The 13,786-nt window shown below is 47.2% G+C and overlaps 1 protein-coding gene across 2 annotated transcripts in view; it reads right to left on the minus strand.

Moving 5' to 3' along the window:
• LOC142786802 (disintegrin and metalloproteinase domain-containing protein 10-like) overlaps positions 1 to 13,786 on the minus strand; it is a 181,164-nt gene that overhangs the window by 25,853 nt on the left and 141,525 nt on the right. For both annotated transcript variants that reach the window (XM_075884449.1, XM_075884450.1), the window contains exons 11-12: positions 9,688 to 9,783; positions 8,313 to 8,394 (exon numbers count right to left, since the gene is read on the minus strand). In XM_075884449.1, coding sequence (XP_075740564.1) covers positions 8,313 to 8,394; positions 9,688 to 9,783 — 178 coding nt within the window. The remainder of the gene's footprint in view (positions 1 to 8,312; positions 8,395 to 9,687; positions 9,784 to 13,786) is intronic.

Here is a 13,786-nt window from a genome sequence, read left to right on the forward strand (position 1 = left end):
AAACACACAGACACACACTGCTTCATGGTTAGGAAAATTTACGAACCGAACCCTATACGTACACGAGAAGAGAAGTTTGACGATCGATCGCACACGCTGGGAACCAGCATGACTTTCACGAAATAACAGATACTCAAAAGCAACACCAAGATGCACATGCACCATACATGTTAACGCAGAGGTGAGAGTGGTAGGAACCACAACCGAAACGCCAACGAACTTAAAAAAAAAAACTTGCAGATAAAAAAGTGCGTCCGCGTCGGTGGAACAGTGGCTATACGGTGTTCGGCTGCTGACACAAGAGGTTGCGGAGGTCGCGTATCGAAGGAGGTGTAGTGGTAGACGTCCGCGTACATGTCAGTGCACGTTAAAGAACACCACTTTGTCAAAATTTCCGGAACCCCTCCACTGCGGCGACTCTCATAATCATATGATAGATTTTGGACGTAAAAACCCGGACAACAAAAACATGAGAATAAAAAAAACTCGTTTCATGGCACCTTCAATTACGTTTCTGTAAAAGCGTCACCACTTTTCGTGAAAACTATAAGTCAGGTACTACATAAACGTCGCGCCCATATTTTTGCTTTTGGTGCGTCTCAAGTCGTTCGTCACATGCCGACAGCTCTCGCCTCTATACGTTATCATGTGTGGCGCATGTGCGTCTTAGTTTTCTTTTCCGGCATTTCTTTTATTTTAATGAACTACTGCTAGTCTCAGCGTGCGTGGTCGTGAAACTTCTCTTCTTATGAAGGTTTCTTTGAAGGCTGGGTTCTTCAATTTTCCAACCTATGTAAAGAGGGTTCAGCTTAAATTGAGGACGGCACAGTGAGCGATGGAAAGGAAAATTATAGGTGTAGCCTTAAGAGACAAGAAGAGAGCAGAGTGGGTCCGGGAACAAACCATTGTAAGGGATATCATCGTTGAAATCAATCAACTGCTAGTCATTAGCGGTCACTGACTGGATTATCAGAGAAGGGAAACGCACGAGATGGAGGCAGAAAATTATGTGGTTGATTGGTTGATGAGTTTAGAAAGTTCGCAGAAAGCACAGGTCTGGGTTTACGGATCATGAAAAAGACCATGATCATGTAAAAGAGCATGACCATGACTTTGCCCAGCAGTGTGGGTAGTGATGATGATGATGATGATGATGATGATCTACCAACAGGCCCAACAAAGACTTCTCCCCTGCTACAGTGCCAGCGTGTGAAGAATGTTTCTTGCTTTTGATTGTTATCACGCGACTTTCGCTTCACATAACTTGCCTTTGCGATATTCTCATGGTAGGTTTGATTATAACGCATATCATCTTATTTGGCGTTCAACTTTTCACTATGGAGATGGAATTTGAGAAAAGAGAGCAAACCTTTGCGAAAGAAGTGGTGGAACCCTTAAACTTCCCCTATAAGACTTGAACGCCATAGGAATGTCCTGTCCTAAGTTCGTCCTTCAAACACTTAGTGCATACTTGCTACTCGAATAGTTCAAGTTATATTAATACTGTGTAATCTATAAAGTGGCTAGGGCCAGTGAAGCTTTCACATATGGCCGCACTCTGTGTAATGCATGTTTTAAACCAGCGGCCATCGATATCTTTTCGAGCTTGTTGCGCAGCAACTACGAGTCTTTAAGGGAATACGTGCAGTAACATGTGAACCTTTTGTTGGGTGGCGGACCTTAAACCATGAAGTTATTTTGACAATCACATAGTCTGACTACCAATGGCAACGGATGCTTGTACCACGCATTATTATTCCGATATTCTATCTTGTATTGTGAAGCAGCATACAGTACGTGTGCATGTGTAAACCATAAATGTTAGCCCCGCCGCGGTGGTCCAGTGGCTAAGGTATATATTCGGCTGCTGCCCCGCAGGCCGCGGGATCGAATCCCGGCTGCGGCGGCTGCATTTACGATGGAGGCGGAAATGTTGTAGGCCCGTGTGCTCAGATTTGGGTGCATGTTAATTAAAGAACCCCAGGCGGTTGAAATTTCCGGAGCCCTCCACTACGGCGTCTCTCATAATCATATGGTGATTTTGGGACGTCAAACCCCACATATCAATCAATCAAACCATAAATGTTACTTTCGCTGCATTTTCAAGCAGCGGAAATTATTTACTCTGTATTCCCAAGCTGACGCAGGGCTGTGTGGTAGACCACCGTCTTGCTACACAAGCGATCCGGGTTTTATTTTTATTTATTTATTTTAATTTATTTATTTTAATTTATTTTATTTACATCTTTCTCAATTTTTTGTCACGCACACGATGATGATTTTTCACTCACAACCAGCGACGCTGACGCAAGCATTTCTGCGAAACGAGCTTTTTAACGCTCTCGCGTTAAAGTATCAAGTTGGCACGCCTCACCAGGGAAGCTCGTTCGGTCGCATTCTGGGTAACAAGCAACTGTTCCTTTCACAAGAAGTCGGAAGCCGCTGCAGCGTTGTGGGTGCTCTGAAAGCCTGATTCCGTTTGCTTCGAACGCGAGTGCCATTATCGTGACGCACAAAGGCGTGACTCAGTTCCCATACGTTCCTGAGTCGCGCCTGCAAACCTTACAGTTTGCCGCCCTTGTCTGCTTGAAGGCCTATTTTTTTATCTCCAGGTCACGTTGTATCTTGTGCGGGACTGCTAAACGCCCACTCTTTTTTGACTGGGAACGGCCAGTGAGCGACAAGCGGAAAGCCATCCGCCATGTTCAATGCTGCCACACGACTTGATGATAAAAAAGCGCTAGGCAACATTTGGTGTTATGCGTCGTTTCGGATTCTCTTGTGGAACACATCTTGCAGTATGTGCTGTATTTTCTGCGTTCCACAGCGCAACAGCGGGGTCTCCAGCCCCCTACATCGCGGTCATGGATGTACAATCCCCGGAGATCCCGCCCAGTACGAGTTCATCCACGGGCATTGCTTCAAGAAAGCGTGGTAATCTATCTAGTGAGAGCGAGGACACCGAGCTATACTCTGCATCAGACTACGAGTCCTCGGAAGATGACAAGGCCAAACGAAGAATCATGAACGCATCATCGGCATCAAGTACAGCCACTGTGAGGACAGCGCCTCAGCGATGACCTCACTCCATTCTGTTTGTGCCGCAGACTACTACTGCCAATCTATGCTTCCTCAACAGGCAAGCACTGTCCTTGTACCTTGAAAACATTGTGCCTAACGAGATTAAGGACATCAGGATAAACACGAGGAAGAATATTTTGGCAATCAATGTGAGGAACCCGAGTGCACTGAACACGCTACAGCATGTGCCGGAGCTGAAAAAACATCAAAGTCCGATCCATCATACCAGCGAATGGTGACACCATAACAGGAGTTATATATGACATAGACCCTGAAATCGCCATTAGGATCTTCCTGTACTGATAAAACCAGTGAGTGAAAACAACGTCATTGTGCATGCTGGTCGCCTAGGCAACTCTCGTTGTGTGCGAATAACATTCAAGGGTGACTGTCTTCCCTCTTACGTGAAGGTTGGCCATTTCCGTCACCAGGTTCACCCATTTATTCCGAAGCCTATGCAGTGTTTCAAGTGCCAGAAGATTGACCACGTGAAGGGCGTTTGCAGAAATTCCACAGTGTGCCCCCGAGGCGCTGAACACGACTCAGAAGACGACTGTAATGCAACTACGTTGAAATGCCCCAACTGCCAAGGAGCTCACAGTGCTTCCTCCAAGGACTGTCCTCAGATTAAGAAAGAGATTTATATTCTGAGGCAAATGGTGCGAGACAACTCGACTCACAGAGAAGCTGCGCAAAAAGTAAGGCGAAGGCGCCGTCATCGTCAAAGGTCCTCACGAAGGACAGTTCAAAATCTGACGAGAAAGTCAGAAACTCAAGTGAAATCGACAGGCGCGGCTCCTAGCAAGGCAAACATCTGCACTGAAAGAGAAGATGCTGGAAGATCTCACTCCAAAGGAATTGCCACCCCTTCAGCCTAGAAGATCTGTTGAGCCTTAACAGCAGCCGCCTACACGTCCTGTTGAGCCGCAACAGAAGCCGCCTCAAGAACAAGCACAAAATGCTGCAACGGCCGGGAAGCCAGATCATTGCGTGATGGTGATGCTAAGATCATTAGTGGACACCATTCGCATGTTGTTAAGCGACATGAATACACCGTCAGCCAAAAGTGCCCTTCAAGTACTGGACGCGCTTAGTCCAGTGCTGGCAGCCCTAGAGTAGACCATGGCTAACCCACCACTGTCTTTCAAGGATGAGGTCCGTAAAGCGGCAATACTGCAGTGGAATGCCAGGGGACTGAGATCGCGCATTGGTGACTTTCGTCGATTTGCGTACGTCAATATGTTTCCCGTAATCGTCATCTGTGAGCCGAACTTATCGAGTGCAATACGACTCTCGGGATACGAACCTTTTATGTCGTCTACTATTACTAAAAGCAGCAAGGTTCTGGTGTACATTCGCCGAGACCTCACTAACATCCTTCAAACTGTACCACCTCATGACGGAAACCAATACGTATGCTTAAGAGTGAAAAAGAGGAGGCTCAACATCACTGTGGTTGGTGCATACCTATCACCATCAAGCCGTTTCGATCAAAAAAGACTACAAACCATTATAGCGTTAACCCCTGACCTGTGTGTCATCATTGGGGATTTTAACGCTCATCATACATTATGGGGAAGTCAGAATACCAACATGAAGGGCAGAAGCTTGGTGTCTTTTGCCTCCGACAACCAACTTTGGTTACTGAACGATGGCAGTCCTACATTTTTACGTGGCTCCACATACAGTAGCTGTCTCGACTTGGCTTTTGTTTCGCAAAGCCTAGTGAAACATACTGAATGGTTCACGGATATAGAAACGCATGGGAGTGATCACATTCCAACATACGTCAAGATCAGAGTATTGTCGCCTCCTAAAGTGCGCGACATGGTTAAAAGAGTGGACTGGAAAAAATTCCAGTCTCGTATGGAAGACCAATGCCAAGAACACATATCCGATTTACAAGAGGCCATCAAGAGCACTGTAAAAGAGACTGTGTGTACGATCCCATGCCCTGTAAGAATCATTGACATCGACATAGACCTGGAGCGGCTTCGAGCCTTGCGACAACGAGCTGAAAGAAGGTACCGGCGCACGAAGGACATAGAAGATTTACTGACTGCTAGACGTATGCAGAAGAAGATCAAACTTCGGTTGGACAAGCTAAAATTCCAACGCTGGATTACTTTCTGCGAGTCACTCGACCCTCGTCAGCCTTTATCGCAGATATGGAGGACGGTTAGAGGTTTGCGGTCATCGCCCATTCAGAAGTCACCATTCAAGGCCTTAGCCCTTCACCAAAATCGACCAGGTGTGGACGTTGCTGAAGAGTTCTGTGCCGGATTATCAGGGCAAACTACAGCCATCACGTGATTCCTGTATGGACTTCCCGTTCACCATTCAGGAGCTCAAAGCAGCACTCGCTTCATGCAAACGTACCTCCGCACCAGGACCTGACGGAATCTCCTACAGAGCCCTGTGTCATCTAGGTGAGCGCGCGAGAATAGCTCTACTTCAGCTATATAATGATTGTTGGCTAGAGGGCACTGTCCCTTTAAATTAGAAAATTAGTCGTCTAGTACCATTACTAAAACCTGGCAAATCAACCATTGGAACTCTCCTCCTATCGCCCGATCGCATTGGCTAGTTGCGTGGGTAAAGTGATGGAGAGAATGATTCTCGGCCGGCTCGAGTGGTACTTGGAGTATCATGAGATCTACCCAAATGCCATGGCTGGCTTTCGACGCGGTCGATCATCGATCGATAGTGTCATCGACCTAATCACGTACGTTGAACACGTGAAAGGCTATAAGCGTCTTTGCGCCTCTCTGTTCCTTGACGTCAAAGGAGCCTATGATAACGTTACACATGAAGCCGTCCTTACCGCACTAGAAAAGATTGGAGTGGGTGGCCGAATGTTTAAGTGGATACGCAGTTATCTCCAAATGCGATCCTATTTTGTGAGTACAGAGACCGGGAGCACGTCTACACATTTCAGTTGTCGTGGCGTTCCTCAGGGTGGTGTACTGAGCCCCGTGCAATTCAATATAACACTAATCGCTCTCCATACGCACCTACCAAACAATATTTATCTATCAACATACGCTGATGAAATCTGCATCTGGACATCTGCGGTAACTCTCCTGCAGTTACGAGCGAGAATACAGAGAGCTGCTACTGCAACTGCTTTGTATCTACGCAATCGAGGCCTGGAAATTTCCTCCGGAAAGTGCGCTCTTCTGGCATTTACGCGCAAACTCATGTCGAATTACAGAGTGTCAATTAACGGTCAAAATATACCATATCGTCGATCTCACAAATTTCTCGGTATCATAGTCGACAGAGCCATATCATCGAGCCCTCATGCGTCGTATTTGAAAAAAGCGATTGACAGGCATGTGCCATATTTTCAATTTCTCGCTGGAAAGACTTGGGGAGTGCAGCCTAATGCTATGTTACCGGATACTAGCATCTGGTACAGGGTGCTTTTCCTTGGATTTTTACGATACAGTCTGCCTACATTATCAAACGCCAGCAAAACAAGTCGACGCATGATACAAAGCGTTCAGGCAGAGGCGCTTCGAATATGTCTAGGTCTGCCTCAGGGTGCCTCAACAATGGCGACTATAGCTATAGCCAAAGACCACCTCGTGCAGACCCATATTGAAATTGAAGCTTTGAGGACACACATAAGGCATGTGGTCCAGACTCCCCATCACCACCTAGCCTCTCTACCAGTGGATAGACCTCATACTTCCTTTTGTCGAACAATAACTACACATGCTGACTCCCTACCAACTGGTTTTACGCCCGCGGCGAGACCTTCAATTTCTCCATGGTGCCTCAAACAGCCAGTCATCAACCTGAAAATACCAGGCATCCAGAAAAAACGAGATTTCTCAATACCAGCCCTCAAGCAGGTCGCCTTACTTCTGCTGTACGAGAAGTACCAAGACTGCACCCACGTCTTCACCGACGGCTCCGTCCTGCCAAACAGCTCAACTGCGGCGGTCGTTTTTCCAACGAACGCCACAACCATCAAATTCAGCACAGCTCATGCAACCACAACAACGGCAGCAGAGCTTGCAGCGCTTCGCGCTGCGCTGCGTTTCATTAACGACCAAAGCTAGCAACGGTGGACAATTTTCTGCGACTGCAAGGCGGCACTGCAGTCAATTCTGTCAAATCTACGCCGTGGTCCACACGAGCAGTTGGTAATTGAAACAGCAGAAATGCTACACCATATAACAGAGAAAGGGCACCACGTTATATTTCAGTGGTTGCCAAGCCACTGTGGAATTATGAGTAACGAACGAGCTGATCAAGCTGCCCGTTCAGCCCATACAGAAGACAACGACCAGTCAATACCTCTCTCAAGGACGGACGCTGCTAGGAGGCTCCGCATGCTTGCTCGCCAACGCTCCATGGCTCTTTGGAATGAGCCTCTCTTTACGCATGCAAGATTACGATCCCTTGATCCTACGTTAAGCATGCAGCTTCCAACAAAAATTCGACGAGGCGACGCTACTGCTCTGTGCAGACTATGGTTGGGAGTCGCGTTTACCCGTGCGTACGCGTTCCGCATAGTAATGGCCGACCCCGCCGACTGTGCACACTGCGGAGATAAAGAAACAATTCGACATATCCTGTGTGACTGCCCGAAATACAACCTGAAAAGACAACACCTTTCTAATAAACCAAACAGGTTAGATGACCAGCCGCTGTCAGAAGAAAGTATACCGCGCCATCGTCATGACTGTGTTTGCGTGTGATTGTGTGTGCCTGTCGGTGTTTTCTATTATTTATTTTGTAACTCTCCCTTTCTCTTTCAGCCCCCTATTTCCCAACCCCAGTGTAGGGTAGCATACCGGATACTAGCATCTGGTTAACCTCCCTGCCATCCTTTTTTTCTCGTTTCTCTCTCTCTCTCTCTATGCGTCGTTTCCGCTTATTATTAGAGAGCGAGCAAACGCGACCAGCCGAGTTCGCGATTTCATCTGTGACACGAAGTATAAAGACATGAGTTGCCTCATGCCATTTTTTTTTCGTTTTTCATGAACCGAGTGTTCTTTCTGTGTTCTTTATTTTTTGCCTATTCTGTCAGTGGTTTTGAAGTGTCTTCCCATATCACTTCACTCACGGAGACGCCCACGTAGCCCCTACAACACTGGATTTGTTGCTTTTTTTAGAAAGTGGACCAGAACAAAAAAAAAACATTTATTCTGCATTTATTCTACCTTAAACCTTCTTCAACAACAGCAACAAGAACACGAATGGCATAGTGTACTTACCCCCATGTAGCAGACAAACTCCTCGTTACAGATGGTCTTGTTAGGTTTGCTTGTCGAAGACGGGCATTGTGGTCCTTCACCAGTGCCATGTGGTTAAGGTACAGTAAAACTTCTCGTTTTCGTTGCGGCAGGCTTATCTTAACTGCACTTACTGTCACAAAACAGACGTGTTCGTTGCGACTAAGCCTCTTATCTGATCACATTTGTGTCTGCTGTAAGTAATGAATTATACTACTCGTGTCTTGCGGCGCTGCTTTAGTACATACACACGAGAACAAAGCGAAGGTACATGAATTGTGGTGGGCGAGTTATTCAGCGTTTTGTTATTTTTTTATTTATGCCGAGCTCTTCAGAAGTATCCGAAGATACCGTACCAACATACCTGCATTGTAAAGCTATGTTATCGAGTGTCGCTAAGCAGGGGTGCACAGCAACCTTCTTGTGCAGAGTAGACTGACCAACTCGTATCTCATTTCACAGAATCACAATTATGCAGAACTTTGATAGCCTTAAGGCCATATAAAGACGGGTGGCACACTGCTTGGTTGTTATTCAGTTTATGACATAATGCAAAAAACATTTAGAAATGAATGGGCTATCTGATTGTAGTCTGCAAGACATATTTTATGACACGTAATTGCCAAAGAAAATCGCATGCACTCGCCGATCGGTAAATTATGACTGTACGGAAGCACTTCGACGAGTTTCCGCGTTATTTTGACATATTGATGCTTCCTCCTTTAACTGCCGCTGATGAAATAGGCGAACCCAAAACTTCTCGTTCATTCTTTCTTTTTGTTCTAGTGCACTTATTATAGTTCGACACAACTTTAGACGTCATTGGTATTGTCTCCTCAAAGGCATATTTGCACAAGCGAGCACCAATGACTGCCCACTCCAGACGGACATTAACAGACACAAGGCTGGTAGCCCCGCTTTCGGTGAACATTGCCGGGTGCTCGACACGAGCGGGACATTTTCTTTGGTAGCGAAGGGGACCAGCTGCTGAGTTTCAGTCGTCTGGGGGGGGGGGGGGGGATCATCTTTGGACTTCTGAAGATGTATTTGACTCTAGACTGAAACTCTGTATCATCATATACAAACAAGACGGAAGTTTTGGGGACGATTGCAGCTTGAAGTGGTGAAATATTGTTCGACAACGAATGTAGGAGTGATCGTTTTAACAACTGAACTTGTCTCTATCCAAGCAGCAACCAAGGAAGGCACCTGCTGTTCTACGAAAGTTTCGCTTCTCGAAACACTGCCGCCAGAAACATAATATGTTGAACGACATTATACAACAGCATATTGACGTATACTTGCATCAGTTAAAAAAATAACAAGCCAAAGTCAATACAGCCACGTCAAAGGATATTCGCAATAGCTGGCGCTCCGGCATCCGTTGTCATCCCGGCACTTGTCTCCGATCTTTAGAACGCAATCCTGAGTGCAGCACGGACCTTGACTCGGGCTGCAAAGCACAGACAGTCATTTGATTACATCAGTGTGCGAGGTCTATCAGGTATGCGAGCAAAAGGTGCGCGTTATCGCTCGACCCATCTGAAAGCGGCATTTCACGAGGAGTTAAGTTACAGCAGATGTCACCGTACGGAGAAGCGATGAGAAAAAGAGATAAAAAAGAACAGCATGGAGGCCAATTCGGCGCAATAAGAGGTTTTCTGCGCTGCACAATAAAGGGGAAACAAGAGCCGCAAAAATGATTGATTGTTATCTGGCGTTTAACGTCCCAAAACCACCATATCATTATGAGAGACGGGTTTTTTTTTTTGTCTGACTACGGGCGTCGTGCCTGCGAGCTTAGGTCGCACATACCAGGACCAATAATTTCGGAGGGAAGTGGGGGAGGCACTCCAGAAATCTTTATAATAGGATGTTTTAACGAGAATAATTAATGGCAACATGTTTTCTTAAAACCCTTCGACATATCAATAAACGGGCAATTGGTGTCATGAAGCCAGAGTCTCAGGTTCTTGGGAGTCATAATCATAATCGACCGAAACCTGTCTCGGACCCCAAACGTGGAAAAGCGGCTGGCCGCCATTTGTCATTGTTCAGGTTCCTTGCCGAAAAAAACTTGGAAGGTGTCTGTCGAGTCTATGTTACAGCTGTACAAGGTATTTTTATTGGATTCCTGTGGCACAGCCTGCTTGTAATATCTAACACGTGCAAAACTAACTTGCGCACACTCCAAAATACTCAAGCTCAATCTCTTAGGATATGCCTTTGTGTACCCCGCTGTGCATCGACGGCATAATTGCCATTTCTATTGCACAGGATACCAAAACATGACGCACAACACCGTTCAAACGATGCGTGCGTACCTTACGCAACATGCTAGGAATGCTTCTCACCACTTGGCGAGCCTATAGTTACTAGAGGCCCCGCCCGATATATAGTGCAATTGTCTGTGCGCATCGCGCATCGTTTACGTCAGGTTTTACGCCTGCTGAGAAACTGCTGCTGAGAAAGCATATGCGCCTGCTTAGAAAGCATATACAACCCTCATTGGATTGACATACATTGCGGAATGCAACGCCTTTAGCACCAGAGAAGACATCGTCCACATGCTATGCCATTGCCGTCAATTTGCCTCTGAGAAACAAAAGCTTTCTGACGCATTGCGACAATTTACCGATCATCCACTCTTTCTGAAGATGCTGCTGGAGCACCATCCTCGACCTTCGTCGGCTCAAAAGGTAGTCAAAGCCGTCTTGCGCTTTTTGAGGACTACAAGTCTATGTGAACGCCTTTAATTTTTGTGTAGTGCCACAGCTGCATACGCGTCAGCCCAATCACTGACAATTTTTGTCTCTTTCTCTTTTCTTTCCTCTCACTCTCTCATCTTTATACTTCTCTTTCCCGTTCCCCCAGCATAGGGTAGCAAACCGGGCATGTGTCTGGCTGACCTCCCTGCCTTATTTCTTGTTGTTTTTGTCCGCCTTCCTTCCACAAATTTCTACTCCATCCTGAAAAATTTCCTGACTACAGACCTGGTGTACACATTTGTGGTCCCCGTGTATGCTGCTGTAGCGCACGCATTTGCGTGCGTCGTTTTACAATAATTGATGCTCCCTGGATTGTGGCTTTGTCAGCGATAACCTGTATTTTTTTTTCTGATTCGGCAATTTCATCTTTATTCAAGGGCACTTGTTATTTCACCTTCACACATTTTGTTGTTGCTTTTCATCGCTGAATCTAGTTGCCCTGTTTAACCCTAACGAGTGGCTCGGGAGACCGCGCTTTTGCTGGGCTTGTTCTCACCTGCGGCCGGCCCTTCGGAGGCCTGGTGCGCGGAATTATTTACTCACGATGGAGTATGAAGTGCACGGAGAGGATATTTCAGAAGAAGAGTTTACTCAAGATAAAGGTTGGCAGTCTGCTGGGGCCAGAAGAGCTGGCGCCAAAACACGCACTGCTGACTCAAACGTGCCATCGTCGCAGCCGGGCGCACGCCGCGGCAAATCGAGAGGCGCTGCGCTGAAGTCCAAAGTAATACGCGCGGGCAAGATGCCCTCCCTTCCTCAAGATGACATCAAGATTGTGACACATTACCATCGTTACAGCCTGTAGCAAAAGAAGTGTGGCGCCGCTATAGGCACATAGATGAAAGGTCCTATTGCCGACGTGGAGGAATGGCGGCCGGGGGGGGGGGGGGGGCAGCATTGAACAATGTCACGGAAAGAAAAAAAGGAAGAAATCCAGAAAGAAAGAAAGAAGGCAAATAAATAAAGGGAAAAAAGCTAAGAAAGAAGTCAAGAAAGAAAAATGGCCCCGTATCTGCATGTTAATCTGAAAATGTCGTCGAAAGACGATAGTCTTGCGTCTGGAGAGATTGAACAAAACATGTATTTGATGTTTTGTGCAAATCAGTGAATGGTATTCTAGAGGCGCTTTGTTAGAGTGCCTCGAGCGTGCAGCGGAGGCGAATGGACGCACCAAGTCACGTCACACGTGAGACATGAGCGCTATCTGGCACTTATCCTGAAAAACGATACGTGCGGCTCTGAAACGGGCGTGCGCGCCCGTCTCAGAGGTGATAAGGTGTATAACGCAAAGCGACGGGCAGGTGCTACCACCATGCTGTCTTAGCAAAGCGTTCGAAACACTACCCTTTACGTGCAAGCGTTGCATGGTCAGCACCACGTGATAAACGCTACGGTCCTTAGATTAACTGATGTTTGCCTTTTCTAGTAAAACGCGCACATAGAAAATATATGCGTGTTGGTATGGTGCCTCAGATATGCGCGATGATTGCTTTTTAATTGACAGTCGGACAAGTATGAACGCTTAATCTTGAGCAACATCGGTGGGCGCTGCAGATGGGGTCGGCCGGTTGGGGTATCCGCTAATTCCATTTGAAGTGCCCAATACTGTTATTAAGACTGGACAAACAGACAAGTGGGCAGACAGACAGACCAAAATTTTTGCGTCGAAGGTCCCCAAAAAAGACTATCGTCTTTAAAAAAGAAGGAAAGATAGACAGCTTCGTGTGCCCCCCCCCCCCTTTATGATAGAAGAAGGGCCCAGGCTCGATGTGCGGGGAGGGGAGGGGGGGGGAGTGCCCTAGATACCCGAGTGCCCCTAAAATTCGCATGGTAAGAGGTGTTTTACGAAGACTCATAATGGAAATAGGTGTTTTAGATGCGGAGCATCTTATACTCGCGCCTTGTAGTGCGCCGTCCGCACCGCTTCTCGAACATTCGACAGCTGACGCGCGCGCATGCGCCGTCGCGCCGTCGCCCACTCTTCCACCATCTGTGCATCCCTTCCTCCTCTACACACCGCGCGCGCTTCACTCCTCCACCATCTGTGCACCCTTCCTCCTCTAAACACCGCGTTCGACATCTACAATTCTCCTGATTCTCCAGTGGACGCGCATGTGGCGTCGCGCTTCGAGAACATTCAACAGCTGACAGTGCATGCGCCGTCGTGCTGTATATATACTCAAGGTCGGCGCTCGCTCGCTCAGTTGCCGCTCGTCGGTTGGTTTGTACGGCGCGTCGACGTCCAAGGTCGCGGTGAAATGAATTCCAACGAATCTACAAACACAATGATCGACGTCCCTTCGACCAGCGCCGCCCTTTCGCATACGTGTGTACGTGTTCACTCATTTAACACCCCCTCCTACAACCACGTTAACCAATTTAGCCATCGACCCAAGTAAGTCGCAATTTAACACCCCATTTCACAACCACGTTAACCAATTTAGCCATCGACCCAAGTAAGTCGCACTTTAACACCCCGTTAACCAATTATATGGTCCGCATCCTCCTCAGTGTTCCCCCGAGGGAAGCTGCGGGCAATTTTTATTTCAAGCTTACGACCATGGCCCCCTTCTACCTCTCCCCCGAAAAACCTTCCTGCCTACGGGCCTGGAAGGGCTAACTAAACTCACCGCTCTCCCACACCATCTCTCCCTCTCTCTTCCCCTTTCTGAGCATAGCATTAGTTTG

Source organism: Rhipicephalus microplus, unplaced genomic scaffold (assembly GCF_043290135.1).
Source record: "Rhipicephalus microplus isolate Deutch F79 unplaced genomic scaffold, USDA_Rmic scaffold_32, whole genome shotgun sequence".
NCBI lineage: Eukaryota > Metazoa > Arthropoda > Arachnida > Ixodida > Ixodidae > Rhipicephalus > Rhipicephalus microplus.